At 49.2% G+C, this 21,866-nt stretch overlaps 8 protein-coding genes across 9 annotated transcripts; 4 read left to right on the forward strand and 4 right to left on the reverse strand.

Annotated features, from left to right (window-relative positions):
- Positions 1-11: 11 nt before the first annotated feature.
- Positions 12-2,037, forward strand: PV09_01627 (uncharacterized protein). The gene is made up of 2 exons (XM_016354545.1): positions 12-154; positions 231-2,037. Exons 1-2 carry the CDS (start codon positions 143-145, stop codon positions 1,782-1,784), a joined length of 1,566 nt encoding a protein of 521 aa, XP_016217557.1. The 5' UTR covers positions 12-142; the 3' UTR covers positions 1,785-2,037.
- On the reverse strand, positions 1,813-4,128 carry PV09_01628 (uncharacterized protein). The gene is made up of 2 exons (XM_016354546.1): positions 4,022-4,128; positions 1,813-3,662 (listed from the first exon to the last, which is right to left on the reverse strand). Exons 1-2 carry the CDS (start codon positions 4,028-4,030, stop codon positions 2,034-2,036), a joined length of 1,638 nt encoding a protein of 545 aa, XP_016217558.1. The 5' UTR covers positions 4,031-4,128; the 3' UTR covers positions 1,813-2,033.
- A 540-nt stretch (positions 4,129-4,668) lies between these two features.
- Positions 4,669-5,803, forward strand: PV09_01629 (uncharacterized protein; the record flags this gene model as incomplete). The annotated part of the gene is made up of 2 exons (XM_016354547.1): positions 4,669-5,268; positions 5,396-5,803. 2 exons carry the CDS (start codon positions 4,669-4,671, stop codon positions 5,801-5,803), a joined length of 1,008 nt encoding a protein of 335 aa, XP_016217559.1.
- Positions 5,804-6,218: 415 nt separating this feature from the next.
- Positions 6,219-6,643, reverse strand: PV09_01630 (uncharacterized protein; the record flags this gene model as incomplete). Its single annotated transcript, XM_016354548.1, has 2 exons — positions 6,436-6,643; positions 6,219-6,383 (listed from the first exon to the last, which is right to left on the reverse strand). The coding sequence occupies exons 1-2, from the start codon at positions 6,568-6,570 to the stop codon at positions 6,219-6,221; spliced, it is 300 nt and encodes a 99-aa protein (XP_016217560.1). The 5' UTR covers positions 6,571-6,643.
- A 2,626-nt stretch (positions 6,644-9,269) lies between these two features.
- Positions 9,270-11,761, reverse strand: PV09_01631. Of its 2 annotated transcripts, XM_016354549.1 has the most exons (5): positions 11,209-11,761; positions 10,996-11,158; positions 9,921-10,947; positions 9,613-9,676; positions 9,270-9,561 (listed from the first exon to the last, which is right to left on the reverse strand). In XM_016354549.1, the coding sequence occupies exons 1-5, from the start codon at positions 11,569-11,571 to the stop codon at positions 9,421-9,423; spliced, it is 1,758 nt and encodes a 585-aa protein (XP_016217561.1). In that variant the 5' UTR covers positions 11,572-11,761; the 3' UTR covers positions 9,270-9,420. The 2 variants fall into 2 exon arrangements, with proteins under 2 accessions (XP_016217561.1, XP_016217562.1); XM_016354550.1 differs by lacking the exons at positions 9,270-9,561; positions 9,613-9,676 and having other exon boundaries at positions 9,761-10,947.
- A 591-nt stretch (positions 11,762-12,352) lies between these two features.
- Positions 12,353-14,751, forward strand: PV09_01632 (uncharacterized protein; the record flags this gene model as incomplete). Its single annotated transcript, XM_016354551.1, has 5 exons — positions 12,353-12,435; positions 12,488-12,666; positions 13,466-14,160; positions 14,212-14,427; positions 14,478-14,751. 5 exons carry the CDS (start codon positions 12,353-12,355, stop codon positions 14,694-14,696), a joined length of 1,392 nt encoding a protein of 463 aa, XP_016217563.1. The 3' UTR covers positions 14,697-14,751.
- A 1,452-nt stretch (positions 14,752-16,203) lies between these two features.
- Positions 16,204-19,547, forward strand: PV09_01633 (uncharacterized protein). The gene is made up of 2 exons (XM_016354552.1): positions 16,204-17,187; positions 17,294-19,547. The coding sequence occupies exons 1-2, from the start codon at positions 16,835-16,837 to the stop codon at positions 19,155-19,157; spliced, it is 2,217 nt and encodes a 738-aa protein (XP_016217564.1). The 5' UTR covers positions 16,204-16,834; the 3' UTR covers positions 19,158-19,547.
- On the reverse strand, positions 19,272-21,622 carry PV09_01634 (uncharacterized protein). Its single transcript, XM_016354553.1, has 3 exons — positions 20,870-21,622; positions 20,030-20,810; positions 19,272-19,957 (listed from the first exon to the last, which is right to left on the reverse strand). The coding sequence occupies exons 1-3, from the start codon at positions 21,241-21,243 to the stop codon at positions 19,790-19,792; spliced, it is 1,323 nt and encodes a 440-aa protein (XP_016217565.1). The 5' UTR covers positions 21,244-21,622; the 3' UTR covers positions 19,272-19,789.
- Between the last annotated feature and the right edge of the window lie 244 nt (positions 21,623-21,866).

Genomic DNA, 21,866 nt, shown 5'->3' on the forward strand with positions numbered 1-21,866 from the left:
AGCCAAAACTGGCAACGAGCAAAGGCTCCACCATTCTCCACGACGCTCTCTTCAAGATGCCTTTACGGAGGTAACGCTGTTCATCTCATCCCGAGACTAATGTGCATGATTTTACCGCTGCATCCACCGTGATCGTACTACAATGGCCCTGCCCGTGAGTGCATCTCGAAGCGACCTCATTTCCTCCCCTTCCCCAATGGCAGCTTTCTTGTCGCTAACAATTGAATCAGACTGCGCATAGAGGATTCTCCTCTCTGGTGCAAACGCATGGCTTGCTACGCTCCAATATTGCGCGCTTCCGGCAGTCCAGGTTGTCAGGATATCGTTGGCTGCATTGCAACCTTGCCCTTCGCGAAGAACAAAAATCGTCCTCAGAGAAGAAACAGGAAGGGTCCGCTTCACCCACTATCAAGGAGTCGGGGGAAAAACAGGCTCAATCAGGATATGAAACGGATACTTCGAATGTATCTTTGCCACCCGGCTGGGAAGATAACCCCGATTGGAACATCACCACTTTCTCCCAGCTGCCACATCGCACCTTTGGATATAATCAGCATATGCGGATCAATGAAGAATTCAAGGAAGCTTTACGGCAAATCCTCTGGGAGTTCAAGGCACCTATACGCTATGCGTTTGCCTATGGCTCAGGCGTGTTTTCACAAAGTGCATCCCCCTCTTCCTCAGCTTTATCACCACATCCACACCCTCCGGAAGCAATTGTTAAATGGCAGAAAGGAGGCGGGAAAATGATCGATTTTATCTTCGGAGTGTCGTACACACAGCACTGGCACTCGTTGAACCTGCACCAACATCGAGACCATTATTCCTTCCTCGGCTCTCTTGGATCTGGCCTTGTCACACGTGTACAAGACAACTGGGGAGCCGGTGTCTACTTCAATCCTTATATTACTGTCAACGGTACTCTCATAAAATATGGCGTTGTCAACTTGGATACTCTACGAAATGACTTGTCTACATGGGACACGCTTTATCTGGCTGGGCGCTTGCAAAAACCAGTCAAGATTCTACGTGATGATCCGAAGGTCAGACTCGCAAACCAAATCAATCTCATATCGGCTGTCCGTACGGCTCTTCTCATGCTCCCTGAGAAATTCACTGAGAGGGATTTGTACGCCGCCATCACAGGTATCAGCTATCAGGGTGATCCACGCATGCGCTTCGGCAGCGAGAACCCCCGAAAGGTAGCGAATATTGTTGACAATCAAATGGCGAACTTTCGGCAATTGTACTCCCCGCTGATCGAGGATCTACCCAACGTGACGTTTACGGATCCTAAGTGCCGCTCTCCTGATTGGCTCCTTGATCCCGACGCCAACTGCAAACTTACACAGGACATGTCCCCTCAGAAACGGGGCAATATGGTGCGCCGCCTGCCGTCCTCCTTCCGTTCGAAATTGTACTTTTTATACCAGCGCAAATTCGGGATCCCAGGAAGAGAATACAATCGCATGTTGGAAGCAAGCAAGGATGAGGATGCGCAAAGCTTCAAGAGGAGAGAGGGTGGTGAGTTTGATAGGCGAATTGCGGGAGAAAGCGACTTAAAAGATATGGTCTCGAAAGCAATTTATCAAACTGTGTGGTGGCCCAGCATGAGTCAAACAGTTAAGAGCGCCTTGACAGCTGGCGTAAGTAGGAGTTGGAGATATTGGAGTGAGAAGCGAAATAAAAACAGGGCAGGTGGTACCGAAATCGAGGAGGAGAAATCGACGGCCAAGGCCACGATGCAGAAAGGGGAAGCTAAAGGTTCGGCAAAGGACAAATGAGTCCCTCCTTTTCAATGGAGAGGAAAAACATGACTATACACTTCTCCTTTGTAAGCTATAAAAATTGTGATGATCTGTGTACTGAGCAACTGCCAGTGCATCTACATATCGTACTACTGAAAAAAAGTGGAAAAGATCCGCAAACCGTTCTTACGGATGGGCGACAAGATCACGTTTGCTTTTTTTATAGTCGCGACGTCATCCGGCGTGGTAAATGAGGATAGAATCCAGCAGTACATGCACTAGCTTCTACCCCGAAATCCCTTCTTTTGTCTCTTCCATTTGTGCGGCCTGTTCCGCTGTAACTTCCAGCGTTTTGAGAAGATCAACATCACCATCCTTGTCCTTCTTCACCTCTGTGTCAGCTTCAGCTTTAACTTCTGGTGTTTTAGATTTTTCGAGACTAGCTGGAAGTCCTCCAGCAGCATTCACCATGTGGACCGGCTCCGGCTCCGGTGGCACCGATACCGACGGTGTTTCTGGAGGAGCGGTTTCCACCATTTTGGCCTCAACCACTGGAAGCAGCGGCCTAGGATCGTCCGCGTTGTTTGTGGGCACTGCAGTTGGGGCTTCTGAAGAGCTTGCCTGCGATGCCGCCAGAGCAACGGACGATGATTCACTGGGTTCCGGTGCTGTCGGCAAGTGAGATGTAGACTTTGGTTCGATTTCCGGAGACGGTTTTGAAGGGGGGTCGGGATAATCCTCGCCATTGGCAATGATTTCATTGTTAGTGGATTCTTCATTCTGCAGCTGTTGCTGTTGCTCTTGCTTGTGCTCGTCCTCCACTGCCCGTTCCATCATCACAGTATCATCATCTTTGTTTTCTTCCTTAACTTCTGCTGGAAGCGATGAAGATGATTCAAGGTGTAGATTGGCGGGGATTTTGCTTTCAGGAATAGGCTTGTCAGGTTCTGGACTTGGAGACAACTCGCCCTCTTCACGATTTTCATCTCCATCTTCGCCTTCTTCGCCTTCAGAACCGGATCCCTCATCATCATCTCCTGCATCTAGCATCGGCGTGTCACCCTGCGAAGAAGGTGCTGCAGAATCTGCTGCTCTCTCAGAAGCGATGCCAGGAAGGTTGAGTAGACCGGATGCAGTCCCGTCGGAATTCGCGCCTTCACCGGCTTCTGCGCCTTCAAATAGCACTTTCTTTTTACCTCGTCCTGGACCTTTCTTGGGCTTTCGACGAGGCGGTGGTGGTTTCCTTCGTGGTGGTGTTGGAACCAATAAGTCATTCGAGACAACAATACCTTGCTCATTGACCACACCGATACCCTCCACGATGGTACCAGGGGCAGCAGCGATAGGCTCGACTGGAGCAGCCTTTGCTGCTTCGTCCTCTGCTACAATTTCTCCTTCTACTTGTTGCCCTTCCGGCGCAAGCACTTCATACACGTGTAATTTACCGTCAGCATCGTACTTCTTGACCTTCGTTGTCCTGTAAGAAGTCTGTGGAACAAGATTAACGACTCCTGCACCAAAGGTAGCCGGTAGCCCTTTTCTACGCTTTGCAAGGTAGGTTGGTTCCTCGGCTTCCTTATCTCGCGGAACGAGTGTCCATTTCTTGGACACGAAGACGCCTTCAGCATCCTTGCTCCCCGCTTTACTTTTATCGTCCTTTCCATTGATAACTGGTGTCGGTGAATGGTAGATCTGGCCGGCTCGTGCCTTGCGAAGCAATTGCTGGCTAATCTCTGGCAATAGGTGGAAATCACGTGGTAATGGCAACTCAGGAAAAATTTGCTTTCCAAGATCGGGTTTCACTTCGACAGGTGGTCCAATCTTCTCCTCTGTTAAACGCCATTGTCGAATAGGTAGACCCTTGAGAATTGAAGTCTCGTCGTCACCCTGATTTCGATTTGCTCGACTGCGTAACTATGGAAGCTGGGTCAGCTTTGCACCTTGCAGATGGACACCCTATTTTATGGGCTTGACTTGATGTTATTCAGGAAAGTGAGGATCTGATGTTTAGTACTTCGTGCATTCTTGCCTGATCACTTGTTCTGATTGGGGGTGACCCGAGAACTATCGCGTTGAAAGAGATGGCAATCCGGAGTATAAAGAAATTTACACATAAAAATCCATGTTCACCTCCAAAGAAAAGCTAGACATGCCCATGGAGTACGAGGATGAACGTTGGGACATGTCTGAGTTTGGGTAATGGGGTTGTGCTCTAGGAATATGAATAGAGACTTGGGAGATTCGAAGATGGCGACTAGGTGGAACGGGCTTACCGGAGCCATATTGAGTGTGTTTTCTCGCGCCCAATCATTCACGATGTGTGTAACATGGATTGGCGATAGCGTAGCGGATACTTCTGATCGTACTTTGATGGAGTCGGACAGTCACGGTAATGTCGCGTCGATTCAAGACTAAGCGTTTTGGGCGGAAGTAGAGCGCCACGCACGTGACCAATTTCCCATCTCCCTATGTATATCTAATCTCTCTGCGCGGTTCTAACTAAAGGCGCCTGCCTACACTCTCCCTCCAACCATTTTGATTTTTGTTTTTTCGGTGTGGAAAGATTCCCGTTCTGAATACGAGATAAAGAGCCATACAAGCACAGTTTTTAGGCACGTGGACATACATACGGCCGGGAATCGCTATTGTTTTTAATCCCGTTCCCGTATTTCAAGGACAGGAACATGATCGCTGGATGTGAGTCAAAATAGCCATGCATTTTGCCTCGGCTCCTTTCGATAATTACTAATTCTTCTCTTTCTGTCCTTTTCGTTATTGGATCACTTGTGCTTACAACTACGGCTGAGGGAGTGGTGTGGATCAACTAATGTGAGTATATAATTTGTACAATCCAATGTTTCCGTTCAAAGTGGTTTTCCAAATTAAAGTGAAATAAAACAAAAATTTGCCTCTTCAAATTATGGACGACTTCATGAAGAAAACTTTCACCACATCTCGTGGTCTTACGTATACTTATTACAGCTTCCCGTCGTCAGAAACGAAGCCTGTCCTTCTGCTTCAGCACGGCTTTCCAGACGATCATGAGCTTTGGTCGAATATTGTTCCCTACATTAAAGACCTCGGTTTCCCGATCGTAGTACCAGATCTTCTCGGCTATGGGGAAACATCGAAACCGAGCGATGCTTGGCTATACAACAGCAAGGGCATGGCAGGTGATTTGATGGAGATAATAGACCACGAAGGCTACACGTGGGTTATTTCAGTAGGGCATGATTGGGGTTCTACCCTTGCACAGCGCCTGGCTCTGTGGCACCCTGATCGTATCGTCAGCTTGATCATCCTGAATATCCCTTATCGACCACCAGCGCAGTTTGACGTTGAAGAGGCAAACAAATTATCCATTCAGACTACCGGTTTGCCCAGGCTTGCGTATCAGCAATTCTTTGTGTCCCCTGGAGCCCGCCAAGTGATTGAGGATCACCTTGAAACCGCATTCCATGTGCTTCATGGCAACGACGAGGGAACAAAAAATTATATGGAAGACGTATTGTGCCACCATGTGAGTTCCCGTTCATTCAGCCAAACTCAACCTTAAATTTCACCGTCATTGTCATTTTGGTTGAAGTAGGAATCATTAGCGCGACGTGAAATCATGGCAAACAATATTGACGTCTGAGGCACCTTAGAGAGTGCTGGAGGCAACGCTTCGCAATGATACGCGTCAGCCACTGAAAACGTATGCAAAAACACCTGGCTTCAAAGAAAAATGGATTGCTCGCATGAAACGAGACGGTTTGGAAGGTCCCCTTAACTGGTATCACGCGTTACATTCAAACTATCATTGGGCAGTCGAGAAGGACCTTCCGACAGAGCGTCATCGGCTCAATATTCCGGTCCTCTTCATCGGCGCCACTATGGATGCTGTTGGATTGACACAGGCTATATTTGTTCCTCAAAAAGCAGGGCTCCTCCCAGACCTGACGGTCAAAGAGATTGAAAGTGGTCACTGGCAAACATTTGAGGCACCTGAGAAAGGAGGACCAATCATTAGGAAATTCCTGCAGGACAAGGTGCTTAAAGCATACAGTAGCTGAATTAGCGTCACGAATATGAAAATCATCGGAGTGCACTCCTTCCTGGATCCTGGACGTGATTTGCACTGCAAAGCGAAGGAATTATGATTGGCTAGAAATGCATCGAAACTTTTCCAAATCTTGCCCAGTTCAACGAATGTTGTAGCGGTTTTTCTGAGTTGTCCCATTCAAGTATGTGTACTCGCATCAGGCTTCACTTTTTCTCAGCATATTGCTCACATTTGATGTCAACACGCCACAGACGACCTCGACTGATCATATGATGCCTTCCCGTGACAACACAAAGAGTAGTGGGGTTTCACTGACTAGTCAACGACCGAGTTGCAGCGAGGACACTGTTTGCCTGGCATGACCCAGGTCGTTGTTCCTCTCTCTTCGCATGTTGGGCACTTTCTTGCCGGTACCTATATTCGTTTCAGCAAATGATCAGATTTGCGCCTCCTCGACTACACCACGCAAGTCTTACTCCCGGATGTTCATTCCTTACCGTCATATGAGACATGGGATCATTCAAGTCTACAGGCTGGCTGTTAGCTTCCGCTATTACTACCGCCTGTGAGATCATGGTTAGATTGGGCGTCTATCTTGTTCAGCATTTGTTCGGAGCAAGTTTTCCATTCCACAGTCCCTACCTGGTATATCCGCAATGGTAAGATTTCTGGATCCCCTGTACTCGGAGCCGGTTCCTCGACTTCCATGGGTGGGGATGGTAAGGGCTCAACCCCAAGGGTCTTGATAATCTCATAACGACGGTAGTTGATGGTCATGATGATATGGTTCTTGCGAATTTTCTGGTGAGCAATTTTGATTACCGGAATAGTGATCAGATCAGTTCGGCCGGTAAAGGTAGGATTTGTTTTAGGACTCTCGAAGACGTTGTAAATGCCTTGCAGTTCTGACTTTCAAGGTCTGAAGTCACATTGGTATTTATGCTTCATGAGGAAGCCTCCTCTTCGCTCAACAAACATGTTTAATCCGGGCTCCCTTCTGTGAAATGCATTTCGTGGCGGTCTTACCGCATATTGGTTGTAGAACAAGTATGGGAGAGGGTCTTTGTCTAACCTGCGCAAAGGATTGTCTTTGCGTCCTCGAGTGCAACGCGTCGACAAATGAGAGATGCCGAAGAATATGGCTGTACAAGAGAGCAAGGACTTCTTTTTTCTATGGGTCTAGCCTGGTCTAACCGCCTCGCTAGATCCCGTCTCTACCGCGCTTGTCTTGATGTGATAAATCACGTCCTCCGCGGCAGTGCAACGGTGCATATAATCGCTACAATTTTCGTCCATGGTGACTGGCGAAAGGGAAGGGTACTATGAGGACAAGGCTTCCGCGAGGTCGAATCAAATAACGCATATCGCCTACTTGCGTTATTGTGATCGGGTTGTGCCTCGAAAGACATCCTAGATCATTCTCATGCAGGTTTCACTCCAATCGCAACTCTTTCCGCATGGATAGCTCGATCGTGGCGTTGAGGTTTATCCCTTCATCAGCGCAAGACGGCGAGGGATAGAAGCCAACGACGAGACGCGGAGCCGCCCCAAGCGATACGCTCCTCCTTTGCGGTCTTGCCATTTTGCAAAAGTTCACTATTGCTAGCTTGGAATTAAGGTTTCGGGTTGGTTTCCCCGAGCAATGTCTTACTTGTTTTTGGTTAAGCTGGCCAAACTTGTCATTTTGCCAGTAGAAACACTCAGAACTGTTTGCCGATCGGGAGGAAGCCAACAGATTAGATGTATCGAGCTCATGTCCCGCATGTCGTTTGCGTTCCAGAGATCGTGACGTTCAGGCTGAACGGTGATTACTGTGCCCAATTGCTGCGCACGTCTCATGTTTGACAAGTCACATTTTTCCGGGGTAGGGTCAGCACAGGGATCCAAGGCTTGCATATCTCTACCCTGGCTCACGTCAAGAAGTCCCGACGATCCACCATCTCCGATTCGATTGTGTTTTGCCTGAAGAATTAATAGCTTGAGGCTAGAACGGAACACGGTAAGCTCATGTAACTGCTCTGGCTGGCCTCTATCCAGTCTGAAGTCTTTCCGAGCCTGTGCCTTAAACGTCAGCTCGCAGTTCTCCCTGCCCTTCCAGCGGCCAAATCCAACATCGCATCTTTGACCCGTTCCACAACAAGGATTTCCACGATCTTAGGTCGAAGATGGCGATGCAAATTCACCGAGATCGAGTCTGACAGAAGTCCCTGGTTGGTGAATCGAGATGTGCGCAACGCGCCCAAGAGTAAATGATGCTTGGATATTTGTTGCTGTTGCGTATACCGCAAGAGCTGTATGTGAGAATTTGTTGGCTTTGCTAGATTAGGGTGGGCATCCAACCACGGCTTTGGATGAGGTTAAAAGGCGGTGCCTGGAACAAACCGTTGAACGTTTTTAGCGTGGTTTGGTCGTTCATGTGAGTCCATGTCAATCACAGCCTCGTTTACCGCACCCCAACCTTGGTGAGTGTTGTAAGCTCCTGCAGCATTCGTGAATCTACAAGTTCTTTTAGAGACGTATGTAAAACAGCGCGCTAAGCGAAATAAGTACCCTGATCACAAGAAAAACCCTCATGAATGCATTAGCGTCATGTCTAAGCAGTGTAACAAGAAGCCGTGGCATATTCGATACTCTGTTGTCAGTCAACCATGCTTCCCGCTTCAGATTATCGGAATCTGGGGCCGGAAGCAAGGTATTAATCATTGCACTCGCGCACGAAGTAAGTTTAGACCGGTTTCAGAGTGATACGGCACGTCAGCTCATCAGCTTTGACGCGCGGCAGCGTGCGCAAACAACGACACGTGCAACGGTTCAGAAAGTCACAGGTGAGAACGGGTTTACGGCACCTGCAATTTGACCAGGAAGGTGTGTAAGTCCACCCACGTTACAGATCGAGTTGTACGATACACATATGTACTTCTCTAATGTACTAGCGAGCCCGTCCAAATCCATCGAGAGATCTCATTCTAAGCCGCTCCCGACACGGGTCGGCGCGGTGGTTCCGGTTGCTGGGTTGGCAGAAAAAGTACAAAGTAGTGCGTGATTCTTCAGGTGCAACAAAAATATTTTTGTGATGAGTCAACTGTCAAATATAATCCAGTTAGCCACGGTTGCAACAACGATATTCGAGATTTCGCCATGGTTCCAGAAAGTAAAATGACTTGTACGTGAATCTTGGGTTTGCGTAGTACTTAGTGGACTAGGAATATTCGCGAGTGCGTCGGATTGAGGAGATACTGTAACATGATAACTAAGATACAGGGAGCAATAGCCATGAGGCTCAAATCCTATCTGTCGATCTGTCGTCGTTGGATTATCGTCCAGTGGCGTATCTTCAGGAGAGTGATCCTCCAAGCTATCGTGGTACACAGGGAACACTCTAAGTTAGGGTGCTATAATTGTCTCAACGCATAATGAAATTCATATTCCATTTACACGTTACCCTTTACGCAAATGAGCTACGGGAATGACGAATACAGGGAAGTGAATGCGGTAAGTAACCCAGTAATCAACAAGAGGCTGGCAATGTATTAAGCGTTGACGATCGGAGTCCGATTTTCATTTGAACCATAGCCTTAAATCGATATGAGTGTCGTGGTCAGTTTTTGATACATTGCAATGACCTTCCTAACGAAGGGGTAAGGTTTTTTCAGTCTGTCGATCTCGCAACTGCCACTTGAACTCGAAATTTGCCAAAATGACACCCTTGGTCTGTAATCCCTTTGCATCGAAAAGATGAACGAACCCGTAGCCTTGTTTTAAGCGATCCTGGATAGATGTTAATTCTTCCGAATCTCCCCATCGGCCAACATCACCTACCAAGCGAATACAGTTCCAACCCACTAAAGGGTCATTGACCAGTCTGTCGTGCATCACCTTAAACCTTAAAAAGTCTGTCAGCCCCAGATGCTATGAAAATATTGCTCAATGGGTATCAAAAAAAGAGCTCCCCACTCCCCCCCCCCCTCTTTCTTTCCCTTCAGTGACGAGGATTGTCGAAGCTATACAGATATTTCGTCATATTAAGAACTCCAGCCTTTTCTTGACTCGTCATTTCTAGTTCAGATTTGGTACATTCACAAAATCCTCTGCGCCATTCTCCAAACGAAGATTGCGTAAGAACATACCTGACAAAGCTGAGCTCAGGTATCAGGTAAGGTAGTTGTTTGAATTCCACCTTTTGGGACTTGAAATCTGGGTGAATACCTCTGACTGGGTCGATTTTCTCTTTAAATTCGTCTCTAGACTTTTCTTTGGCATTGGTTAGATTTTCCCACTCGTTGGGGATTTCTACGTGTAGTTCACATTTGATGTACGGCTTGAGTTCATTTGGCTCAATACCCTCTGGAGGTTGCAAATTCTGGCCAGCAATAAATTGGACTGCAAGGCTCGAACCATGACCCCCGAATTCTCCAAGGTATTTTGCGCTACTGCGGTGGCTTGGAGGTTTAAGAACCCAGCCTCCGGTGTTTGCAAACATGGCTTCATTGAGCATGAGGCCAGTGTCGATACTTTGCCAGTTCAGTGCCACCATCTGTACTCCTTGGCGCCAAAAGGGTGCTGGGTCGAGGTTGGATGATGAGATACGGGTGCCTCTAGGGTAAGCTCTCATGAGAAAGTCCTTGTTGTGATTGAATAAGCCTTCTGGATCTGTTTTGTGGACCTCGCTCAGCGTACCCTCAGACAAAGAGAAGACGTGAGTAGGGATGGAAGCTTCGGGTTGGGTTAGAGATTTGAAGTGGTAACTTCGTGTGTAAACACCAAGCTTGCTCAGTGAAGCAATGATATTGCTGGGTTTTTCGTTCTGTCTTTGCCCCTCTTCCCCATCAGAATGACCAGAAGTATGTGTTGTGGTCTTGCTCAAACCGTCTGACAATCCCTCCTTTGGCGGAGAAGGCGCTGAATACTTGACCTTGATGAGAATTTTCTCCTCTAAATCGGCAGGAGACGGTAGTTTCTGGTCATCAACTTTCTCTCCATCGACCAGAAAACCTTTGAATGTCTCTTCCATGATTTCCACCATGATCTCCTGTTGCTCTAGAGACGTATGCACCTCCAAACTGACAATCACGGGGAGCTTGGAAGTCACAAACGCATTATCGCGAATCGTCTCACACACTCTGCGGAACGACACATCCTTCGTAGCAGTATATCCTAAATCATAGTAAGCGAAGCCATTTTTGAGACGGAGATGTGATTTACCATGTAACACGACAGGCTCGGTCCTGTCATGCACTCCCCTTTTCGAGGATTTGCCTGTCTTGGACAGAGGTGGTGCTTGTTCTTCGTCGCTTGAGGATTCAGACGATGGGGGTTCACCATCCCAAACGTCGATCTCTACTGAGCGACAACCACGCAGAAGAACCTAACTTATCAATGTGATAACCTTGACAACGAATTACCTAGAGCACATACATTCTTGTATCCATCCACATTCGCTCTGCCATACAGCTGGTGGCCAGTGAGGTATGTGTTGTGGCTTGAAGAAATGAAGTAGTTGGATAATGGATGTGTCAGATCCTGCTCTTGAGCTGGAAGAAGAGCGTTGGAACGTTCAGACGACATTTCTTGGAGAAAATCTTCAAAAGTACTTTCTTTGCTGCTGCCATGCTTGTAGGCTTTCTTGAGGCCTTCCACAACGGGGGCTTCGAAATACTCGACTTTCAATTTAGAGGGGTCAGCATACTTGGTTACACCTCCGCCTGCTAATTTTGTCGACGCTGCTGCCTTTGTGCTTGCAAGCTTCTCGGTCATCTTGTCGTGAATAACGGAAAGCATAAGTGCGAATGTGCTCCAAAGCTCTTCAAATAGACCAGGAAAAAGCTAGTGTGCCCAGATTCTGGGCGTCGTTAGAAGTTGCAAGTGCAGTTTGGAGTTGCTGCGGTGTAAAGCGTGACAGGGTTGCAGCGGAGTCTAGCAGCTGCACAGCAACATCCTTTACACCTTTTTTCTATGACAAGCATGTGTTTCATTTGACTAGACTGTTTTGAAAAACATGTCATTATTCGATTGGAGAAGCAGGACCCACCTAGGCGTGTTGAGATCTTCTGGGTGTCCTCCGTTGCGCGTCATTCGTTTGTAGATGTGATCCCGCTGGCATAGCGGCAAAGCTGTATTCATTGGCCTATGTCCGCTGTTTGCCAGATCATCGAGGGGTACTTCTACATTGTATCTTCAAACTTTGACCCAATTTTGACGAAAATGAAAGTTTTTCTCTTCCTTGTGTTCATTCCAGACAAGCATACATGAAAGGATCTCTTAAGAATCCTCAGAAACCAAATGCTGGTGGTGTCGGGCTTCGATCTAGAAGCAGGCAAGTTGGCCTAACGAAGACCCGACTACGCGAATACAAATTCTACCACTGAATATATTTTTAAACACATTTAGCCATTTTTTTATTATAAAAGAAACATGATATATCTTCCCCAACGGCTCCTGCTCTTTTTGTTATAGTTCCCACGTGCACTTCCTGGTTCAACGTCATAGTTACAATCTGCGCCACATAGCGTACATCATAAGCATTAGGAGAAAAAACATCTATGCAACAAAACAAGTCAGAATGGCGATAGAAGATTTGAAAAATCCTGAAGCTGCAGTGCGATCATGGGGCTTCAGCCGTGTATTCACCTGGACCGATGGCCCGTATGTTATCATTCGTCCATCTAAAACTTTCGAGAAATTAATCAAAAACTAGGAATGCCCATTATCCACCGCACTCTCATGATGGTCTCACTACACATCTTATAAAGAAGGGACAGCTCACAATTACATACCCAAATGATGAGTCGCCTCGGAAAGAGACGTTTGGTGTTGGCTCTAGAATTGATGTGGATGCTCATCGGGTTCATGAGGTCTGGATGGGCCCAGAAGGCTGTACGTATGTGATAGGTGAATGATGTCTAGATATCATATTTGAAAGACGAGACTGAAGGTTTCATGGCGGTAAACCTCAGTTGTACAGGACTAGGGTAGTAACTTGTTTGAACATGGCACAACTACATGATTAGTGTTGAGTTTAGACAATGACTGCCAATTTCAAAATCTAGACATGCAACTTGCAACTGTACATCTTTAACACGGCGACATCGAAAACGCCGTTTCGAAGAGAGTCGCGTTAAGCAGCTGAACGCGGTCACATGACTTGGCTGAGGACTAGGCTACTGCATCACACTAGCTAATCTATTCCTCTGCAATGGTTTAGAACTTGCAAATATTTACCAGGATTTTGACTCACCTTCTAGGCATATTGAGATACTTGATACGGCTATCTGTAGGCTCCAGTAGCGCTAATTTTTGCTACTCATCTGCCAGCTAGGCAACAAAGCCACTTACATGACCTGGCCTGAAGGCGTATTGTGGCTGTTCAAAGAACATTAAAGATACTTGATATCCTCATTTTGATATTTGCAGCTCATGCTCTTAAAGTTTATTCTTTCACTCACTTCACGTGAGGAAAATCTTATTGAGTCTTAGAAGCTTTCAGATATTGAGAAGAACTTGCATTTGTTTTCTCGCTCATCCATGGCGCGGATAGGCCGACCTATCATTCAGACGCCCAAAACATGGAAACGGCGTGCGCTACAGGCAGAAATAATCACGACCGGGCAGATAGACGAGAACACTCCCACACGCAGACATCGTTGTGCAGTCTGTAATACTCGAAAATTCACAGACGATTTCCCCCTGGACGACGAGTCAGGCAATCGAGTGCTTATCACGTGCACTGAATGTATTGGAAACGAACTCAGAGGTGTCCGACATGAAAGGACACGAAGAGCTGAAGGGGAAGACGTGGTAGAGCCTTTGCCCCCAGATCCACCACGTAAGAGAAGACGAGTTCCGAGAGAGGACCATCCCTGGAGAAGAAAGAAGGCTCGAACTGCTATTAAACCACAGGCCCAACAGCAACGACTTCGCAAGACTTCAGCGACCTGTCGCATCTGCATTGAGGAGAAACCCTTATCAGACTTCCCAAATCCCGGACCAACAGTCCAAAGGGCAATCAAAAGGGGAATACTCTGGCATACTATTCCATTGGGCGATGTACCACCTCGTTGTGTTGACCACCTGACCGTGAACCGAAACAACAAGTCCGGCCCTGTTTGCCGCGAGTGCATTGGTGCCTCGCTGCTGGCCAGTATTGATCTGAAAGGAGCAGATCGAGTCGGCTGTCCCGACGAGAATTGTGATCAGTTGTTTGACCCAATACACTATGTGGCCAAGTACCTTTCAAGTTCAGATTTTAACGCCTATTCTGAGAAGCTGTTCGACACTTGGAGAAAGGTCAATAAAATGCTCCAAGAATGCATTAATCCAGATTGCAGAGCTACAGTTCTAATAGAAAGTAACACGCCTGGATATCCACATGTATGTTGAAAGAACCAGTGCTTTTAGATGTTGAATCTAACGAATGACCAGGTTCAGTGCGTATATTGTAAGATGCACATATGTGTTTCCTGCAGGGTGGAATGGCACAGAGGACAAACTTGTGTTGAATACCGTTGGGAGCACGTAGACGATGCAAAGTCCAAGGCGGAAATTCAGGCATTGAAGAATCTACAGAAGCAAGGAGCAAGACGTTGCCCCCATTGCTCTCTCGCAGTAATCAAGGATGGCGGATGCCCGTCGATGTGGGTACGTGAAAATCACCTTCTCGTCCAACCGCGGCAACTGACTTAAGACAGTGCACACACTGCAACCGTGCCTTCTGGTGGGAGTCTGCTACCCGCGTAACGGCTGTCCAATCTCGAAAGATTACACGTGCGCAAAAGCGAGACGATTCAGCATCTGTTCCCCCGTATTACAGGACCGCTGAATGTGAGGCTGACCGATTGGAGCGCCTTGAACGGGAACAAGCAACGAGAGCATTGGAGGACACTAGTTCTACTCCGGCCGCTGCCTGATTATTTGCCGACACGGCAACAGTTAAAATCACCGCCTGCAAAGTTGTTGGCAAACCACTCTCAGGATTTCCATCCTACTTTCGATTTTTCAACATTTTCTTGCGGAAGATGATCTGCAGTGGTCATTAGTCTCTAAGCTTTAGTTCTAGCTGATGATTTTCTGCTGCAATAGTGTTTTGAATTTCTGACGCCTAGAATGTCACCTGAAGACGAGAGAGAGGAGCGAGAATTTTCCACTTTCCATTACGCCTTTCTCTTGAAAAATATCTAGGGAGAATAGTGTCCCGGATTATGTGCAGAACCTTTCCTTTTGGATAAAGCAAGACAGAATGAGTAGGTTTACCCCGTACGAGCTGGGGATGTACAAGTCCAAACTGTATTTCTTTCCTCTGGTTTGCCCACGAATGCACAGACTATAAACACGATTATGTAGCTCAAAATAAAGAGATTGTTATGCCATGTAGCATTCACAACATCATTGGAAAGACTGACATTGGGCCCACCAGATGTACTTCCTGCTTTTCACGCTGGCTTGTTCCTGAGGGGCAAAAATGCGCGGTAAATGGTAATCCTCAACACAAAATCATTCATCCCTTGATGCTCCAATCCAAGGTGAAGCATACATGCAGGGGAAGAACTGACAAACCGGCTGGCTGACACTGTTTTTGATATAAACGCAGTGGGCTCAATCAGCATTTCGAGGCGCTACGCCCGGTCCGGAATTGGCCGGCCTCGAGCGCGTTTAAGTCGCTCTATTGGGCTAGACGCTGGCGAGGTGGCGGTTCATGGACGGAGAAACCAATGTCAAACCATTGCCTGAACAGAGGTGCCTTCGTAACGAAAAGATATAAGGGCACGCTAGACGAAAGAACCAAAATTGGAGATTACAAATGGTAAGGGTGAGATATTCACGTTCATGGAGACGAGAAGGCGTGTCAGGAACCGGAGAAAGTCAAAAGCCAGGTGTGCTGACTGTGGGGACCCCCCAGTAGTCGCTTGACAGGCGCAGAGGAAGTGCATAGGGCAGCAGTTCCAGCACGGCGGGATATCTTTGGCGACGGTTGACAATGATTCGCATCATCTTATTGTCATCCAAAGGTGCGCGAATGGCTCCTGACGCTCCGAAGTCGCCAGAGCTGAGACTTGGCGTAGCAGATGAAACCGTGGTCGGAATACGAGCCGAGCGCGATGGCAGCCGTCGAAGGCGGACAGTTGGACGGACGGGCGGAGTTCACGTAAATAGGCACAACTGGCGCCCAAAGTTAGACGATCTCCCCTATCTGGAGTCGAATAGGACGGTGTTCGATGGTGTTGCGACGACAGGGTGCATGGAAAGTCTTAACAAACGGTTATCAGAAGCCATTGCGCGGCGCAAGGCCATTGGTCCGCTGCTGGCTTATCTCTTCGCTAGGGACTTTTTACCTAATGCTTTCCAGACTGGGTTGGTGTCATTTGGCTTGCGCAACAGGACCAGCCTCAAATACATCCCATCATTGCCGAATATCAACTGGTGTGTGACATTCGCAGAGACGTCCTTTCACCACCATGACTGCTGTTTGCTTCTCATATTAACAACCTGCTCGTCTTTGTTCCCATCGTCTGCGGCCCTTTCCTCGCAAACCTGTCTGTATGCTTGCCAGCCCGACTCCGCCGACCTTCAATGACCCCAAAGGCTATCAATTATCTCATCCTCTTGCAAGCCCTCGCGGCTTGTTTAAATGGCCCTTAGCCTGCTCTATCCTCATTGATCTTGCATAAATCGCTCTGTCAACGGCTTCCGTTTGCTTCTGCAGTTCCCCTTCGGTCCGCGCGTGGTTCTTACTCGAATCCATCTTCTCACGAGCGGGCTCCGATAAGCCAAGTACTTTATCAGAGCCTTGCTCGCCCTCCACCAATCCTGTCACTGCGCTGTCGTGTGACTTGTTGAGGTTACTGTCAGCCTTGACAAGTTTCATGCCGGCTTTGCAACCACGTATCTCCGGCCTTCGTTCACTGGCTTGATAACTCATCCATCGACGCCTGCAGTAGCAGGAGGCTAGCCCTGCCGATCGCAAGGACCGTTATCTGGAACTCTTGCTGCCCACGCTGGTGACCTCAATCAAGGAGTCCGCCCGCGTACCAACAGAATTTAGACAGCCATGGCGGTAGCCATACAACCGGCTATGCCAGCACATCCCACAACAGACAGTCCAGTGTCAATTGCCGCAGCCCGACCGCAGCCCAAACGCCGCATGTCTGGGAAGGAAAATCTACCCCAAGGAAAGTCTACTTCAGCATCTGGAGTCTCCAACGTCAGAGCCAGGAGGGAGAGACCCTGCGACGCGTGCAGAAGGAGAAAGTCTCGCTGCGTCATCCACGAAGGGGCGGTGTTGTGTGTGCTGTGTGAGTTTCACAAGCAAGAGTGCACATTTGTGCAAGACCCTCAGCCTCGAAAGCGCAAGGTCACGGGGGACGCCGACAAACAGAAGGAGGGAGGTAGTCCCAAGAAAAGGTATGCTCCTTCGAGTGGATGCAGGGTGTTTGCCTGTCACCACAGCCTGTCCTGCACAAAAATTTTTACAACCCGCACGTGCTCGTCATGCTAATCGCGCGCGTAGATCCGTCGATCCAACAACCATAGTGACGCCAAAGCTGCCCCCCCAAAAGACGCCGAACTCTCGGCCTATCTTTTGCAATCCAATTCAAGGACCGCCTGCCCACGTGGAGAGTCATGTCCTGGGCGAGACGTTGGGTCTTCAGCGCAGCAGACATTCACGATATATTGGCCTAACCTCACCCTTTGACCCTGTCTTGGTCGGGCTGTCGCAATTCGACTCGCGCGGGGAAAGTATCCTCAACGTAGGGACGCTCCGCAAAGTCAACGATCAAGAGACTTTCATTATGGTCTCAGACGAAGAGACTGGCGAATACGGGACTGACAGCGAGGCTGTAGCAGAGATTACCCGAATAGTTTCGCCTCATGGGCAGGCCTTGATTGATTTGTACTTCCGCATCGTACACCCCTCTTTTCCTATTGTACAGAAGCATGTCTTCCTCGAGAGATACAGAACCAGTCTGCCAAACGTCTCACCACCGCTGCTGGCTGGCATCTACATCTTAGCCCTTAATTGGTGGTCACATGATCCGAGCCTTGCAAACAAACCTCGACCTGACATCCACCAGCTAGAGTCCATAGCATCACGAACCCTCGCTGCCGCCATGCAGCGGCCGAAGCTGTCAACGGTGCAAGCCGGTCTGCTCTTGCTCCAACGACCAGAGGCTGATTCTTGGAGTCTTACCACGCAGCTTGTCGCGATTGGCCAGGAACTTGGGCTCCATCTAGACTCGTCTGCTTGGTCGATACCCTTGTGGGAACGCGGGATCAGAAAGCGCATCGCCTGGGCTCTATATATGCAGGACAAATGGAGTTCGTTGATACACGGCCGGCCGTCGCACATTTTCAGTGCCAACTGGGCCGTCAAAGAGATGAACGAAGCAGACGTCACGGAGGACGCACAAGTCAACCCAAGTTTCGTGAATGAAAGCGACGAGGAGAAGAAAGACATAGAGCAGGGCTTGCTTCTTTTCACCCAGATGATATCCCTAACAGCCATCATGGCAGAGATCATGGACACTTTTTACACCCAAGCCGCTATACAAGACTTCGCGAACGCAGGAAAGAACTCGACCAGACTGATCCTCGAACGAGCCAAGCCTGTGCAGATCAAGCTCAAAGACTGGTTTGCAAAACTGCCGGCGAATCTGCGTATGGACAACGTCAAGCCGAAGAAGCTGTCGTCCACGGGCTTTCTGCATCTCGCATACTTTGCCACCGAAATTACACTGCACCGTCGCATAGTTCAGTCTCTCAGCGAGTCCACGTCCGACCCGTATCTCTCGTACATCTGCCGCTCGGCCGCGAAAACACGACTGATCTCCGCCATGGACTTTGTCAACAGACTTCGGCCCGAGCATCTCCAGGCGTTCTGGTACTTCCCGTCCAAGATCAACTTCACCCTGATCGGCACATTCGGCGGTCTGCTGTGGGCGACAGCGCCGGCGAAGGAGGAGGCCGAGTTCTACCGCATGCGCCTTCGCGAGTACAGGTGGACGCTGAGCGTGAGCAGCGAGCGGGCGGAATTCTTGGAGTACGCGGTGCAGATGCTGGACACGTCGCGGTCGATGTTGAAGAACCTGGCGGAGAAGCCCGCCCTCGCGCAGACCCAAGTCAGCAGCGCTGGCGTCCCCGATCGAACCGCTGTCGCACGGTCCAGTCCGTCCGGCTCGACATCGACCCAGCGAGGCCCCAACGAGATGAAGGACGACGAGATGGGAGAAGCACCGCCCGCTTCGAGCTTGTCGCGCGTGACCAGCGCGAGCGCGTTCAGCGGCTTCTCCAACGATGCCATGGAGATCTCCACCAACGAGGGCAGTGTAGGTGGCAGACGGACTCCGAACACACCGCCGTCAAGCGTGGGTTGAGGAAGCACCGGGACATGCTGGCAATTTGCCAAAAAAAAAACCAAGGATTTAGCGAGCTCCTATTTTTTGTACCTTTTTCTTTCCGTCTTTCATCAAACAGAACTTCATCTCATATTTTTTTTTCCCTCTATTGATGATACTGGCGCATAATACATTCGGGTTATGATGGGTGCGCTCAGCTGTAATAGACATGATACCATTGTCTCTATTGGAGGATACGAAGGACACGACCCTAGAGAATTTTGGAGGAGGGGAGGTGGGGTAGACAGTATCTTGTGCAGCGCGACATGAGCGTGCACAACATCGCTGTAATGAGTACGAACCACGCACATAGAACTTGGGACAATGCGACACGTCTTGTCTGCGCACCAAAATAGATTTGCATCTTACAACACTGCTTTCTGCCTTTCTTCTCGACGAGCAAACTGCGTCCTTGTTCCAACATGCGTAGAAAGCGCACCCACTCAGGAGACGCGTGGAGAAAGATGATTTTTTTTTCCAACTGCCCATCAACAAGCAGCGCGAATTCATGAAACGCCATAGACCATGCATCCAAATTCGTCCAGACCATATCAAAAAAATAGAAAAAAAAAAACAAAGAGCAGGCCCGTGCCAAAATAGATATATGTACCTCAACCTTGGTGCAGCTTCTTGACTGTCCTTTGGCCTTCGTACAGCATTCTGTCGACAGCGGCGGCAACAGTCAATGTGCCACCGATGCATGCGCAGACGCCTACCAGGAACCCGGAGAATGTCTTCGAGCGCGTTTCCCTATTCACGACTTTCATGGGCGAGATGTCCTGTGTGAGAGCACATAATCAGTAATCGGCACTTTCTCGATGAAGTGGGCCCGGATTGGTTGGAGCACTCACATATGAAAAGAAGACGCCCGGGATTCCACCTCTAGCATGCAGTCTTTCCTTATGACCTTCTTTCTCGTCTGAGCCGCCATGGACGCTTCGCTTGTGGCTCGTGACGCTGTACTGGTGCGTTTCAATGCTGCCGTGCTCACCGTGTCCCAGGTTGCCCATGCTGACAATCTCGTGAGGAATTGTGTTGACGTTTGTGTCGATCGACTTGCTTCCCTTGTACTTCTCCCAACCAAGCGGCAGGTATGCAGTCGAGACGACCTTGATGAAGTACATGTAATTGTACGCCTTCTCGTCCGTGTGCTGTTCTGTGCCGTCAAGCGGGTTGATGTGACTGTTCGTCCAGACTCCGCCAGCACCGCTCATGGCCTTGAGGGCCGAGTCCGGAATGGGTGGGCCAAACCGCAGTTGGTGGATGTAGTGCGTGAAACTGTGGCTCGCGCCGTCCTTGAAGTAGTTCTCCAGATCGTGCACGTGCATGTTCCCATTGCTGAAGCTCTTACCCGGCGCAAAGTGGAAGTTCCCCACCACCTTGTTGACGCGGATAGCGCCCTCGACGCGGCAACCTTCCTTGCGCTGCGCATCAAGTCGCTCGGCATAATGTTCTCGCGCGCACTGTTCGACACCCTCGCCGCGGCCAAAGGACCATGATATGCTTGCGTATGCCTCGCGCACTTCGTCGCACGTGTTGCAACATCCTTTTTTCTTAGCGTTTTCTGGTGCCGGGGCACCGTAGCATTCGCCACAATAGTTAGGGTCGAGATGCGTGGCATCGTCCTGATGTCTGCAAACAGCTCTTGTCAGTCCTTCAAGAAGCTCGTAGAGAGATGGGCATGCACATACAATTCCAGCGCGCGAACTTCGATCTCCCGGCTCCCCTCGCTCTCTGGGCTAAGTCGAACCTTGTTTACACCATGCATGACGCCTGCTTGCACTTCGCCGCTGACATCCATCACGTCCAGGGTCAGCAGTTCGCATGGAACCCTGGGAAAAGTGATGTTCATGTGGATCTCCATCTTCTCCCCTCTCCCCTTATCCACGATCAACTCTGGCTTGACAACAACCCTCCTGTAGTCCGCCCACTCACCCCATATCAGCCACAGTATGATGAGTATGGACGAGATGGTGACGATGCCTCCAGACGTCGTGCGTACTCTGGCATCCTCGACTGTCTTGGTGAAGGCGTCGATGCGGGTGAAGCGTGACTTGAGCGGCATCGTGTCCAGATTCGCACGCCAAAGAGCACTGGAAAGATACGTGCCCTCCACCAAACGCGCTCCGACCGCTTTACACCGTCAGATCTGGAAGCTGAAGCGGGGCTTTCCTGACACACAGGGACGTATTAGTGTGTTAGTGTGCGCGTCAAACGAACGCTGTCGACGAGAAGGGGGTGGGGAGGAAATAATATGGAGATTCTATCGATGGAGGCAACGCTCAGGGATCAAGCAGAGCAACAGCGAGGCAAGGAGCGTGTTTACGAAGGCATTGGATGTGCAAAAGTGAAAGAGCGGGTGCCAAGGCAGATGTGAGCTCTTGTGCGACCGACACTGCGATTGAAGGCGAAGGGGAGGAAAAAAGAGAGGGCCGTTTTGTCGCGGGTGTTGTCGACTGCTCAGATCCGTAACTGACACCTTTCGCAATGCACACCGCGTGGACCCTGGACTGATTTGCGCCTGCCCCCCCAGCCCAACGCCAAGCGACAAGGCTGAATGTCTGGCCAGTTCGGCAGAAGCAGGAGCTCTTTCCGCTTTGATTGATCTTCAGTAAAGACTCAGCAGATAATGTCTGCTACACGTCCAAAAGATAGATCGGAACGACATCAGCTGCGTGTGGAGATGCA

The sequence above is a fragment of the Verruconis gallopava genome, assembly GCF_000836295.1.
Source record: "Verruconis gallopava strain CBS 43764 unplaced genomic scaffold supercont1.4, whole genome shotgun sequence".
Lineage (NCBI taxonomy): Eukaryota > Fungi > Ascomycota > Dothideomycetes > Venturiales > Sympoventuriaceae > Verruconis > Verruconis gallopava.

Bases quoted from the DNA above. Each gene is read 5' to 3' on its own strand.
- PV09_01631 (XM_016354549.1), bottom strand. From the start codon at position 11,571: ATGCTTTCCGTTATTCACGACAAGATGACCGAGAAGCTTGCAAGCACA. The intron at 9,677-9,920 runs GTATGTTCTTAC...AGACTTTTTAAG, and splicing joins CCTGAGCTCAGCTTTGTCAG to GTTTAAGGTGATGCACGACA. The intron at 9,562-9,612 runs GTAGGTGATGTT...ACATCTATCCAG, and splicing joins GTTGGAACTGTATTCGCTTG to GATCGCTTAAAACAAGGCTA.
- PV09_01633 (XM_016354552.1), top strand. From the start codon at position 16,835: ATGGCGGTAGCCATACAACCGGCTATGCCAGCACATCCCACAACAGAC. The intron at 17,188-17,293 runs GTATGCTCCTTC...TCGCGCGCGTAG, and splicing joins GGAGGTAGTCCCAAGAAAAG to ATCCGTCGATCCAACAACCA.
- PV09_01634 (XM_016354553.1), bottom strand. From the start codon at position 21,243: ATGCCGCTCAAGTCACGCTTCACCCGCATCGACGCCTTCACCAAGACA. The intron at 20,811-20,869 runs GTATGTGCATGC...AGCTGTTTGCAG, and splicing joins GAAGTTCGCGCGCTGGAATT to ACATCAGGACGATGCCACGC. The intron at 19,958-20,029 runs GTGAGTGCTCCA...GCTCTCACACAG, and splicing joins CGGGCGTCTTCTTTTCATAT to GACATCTCGCCCATGAAAGT.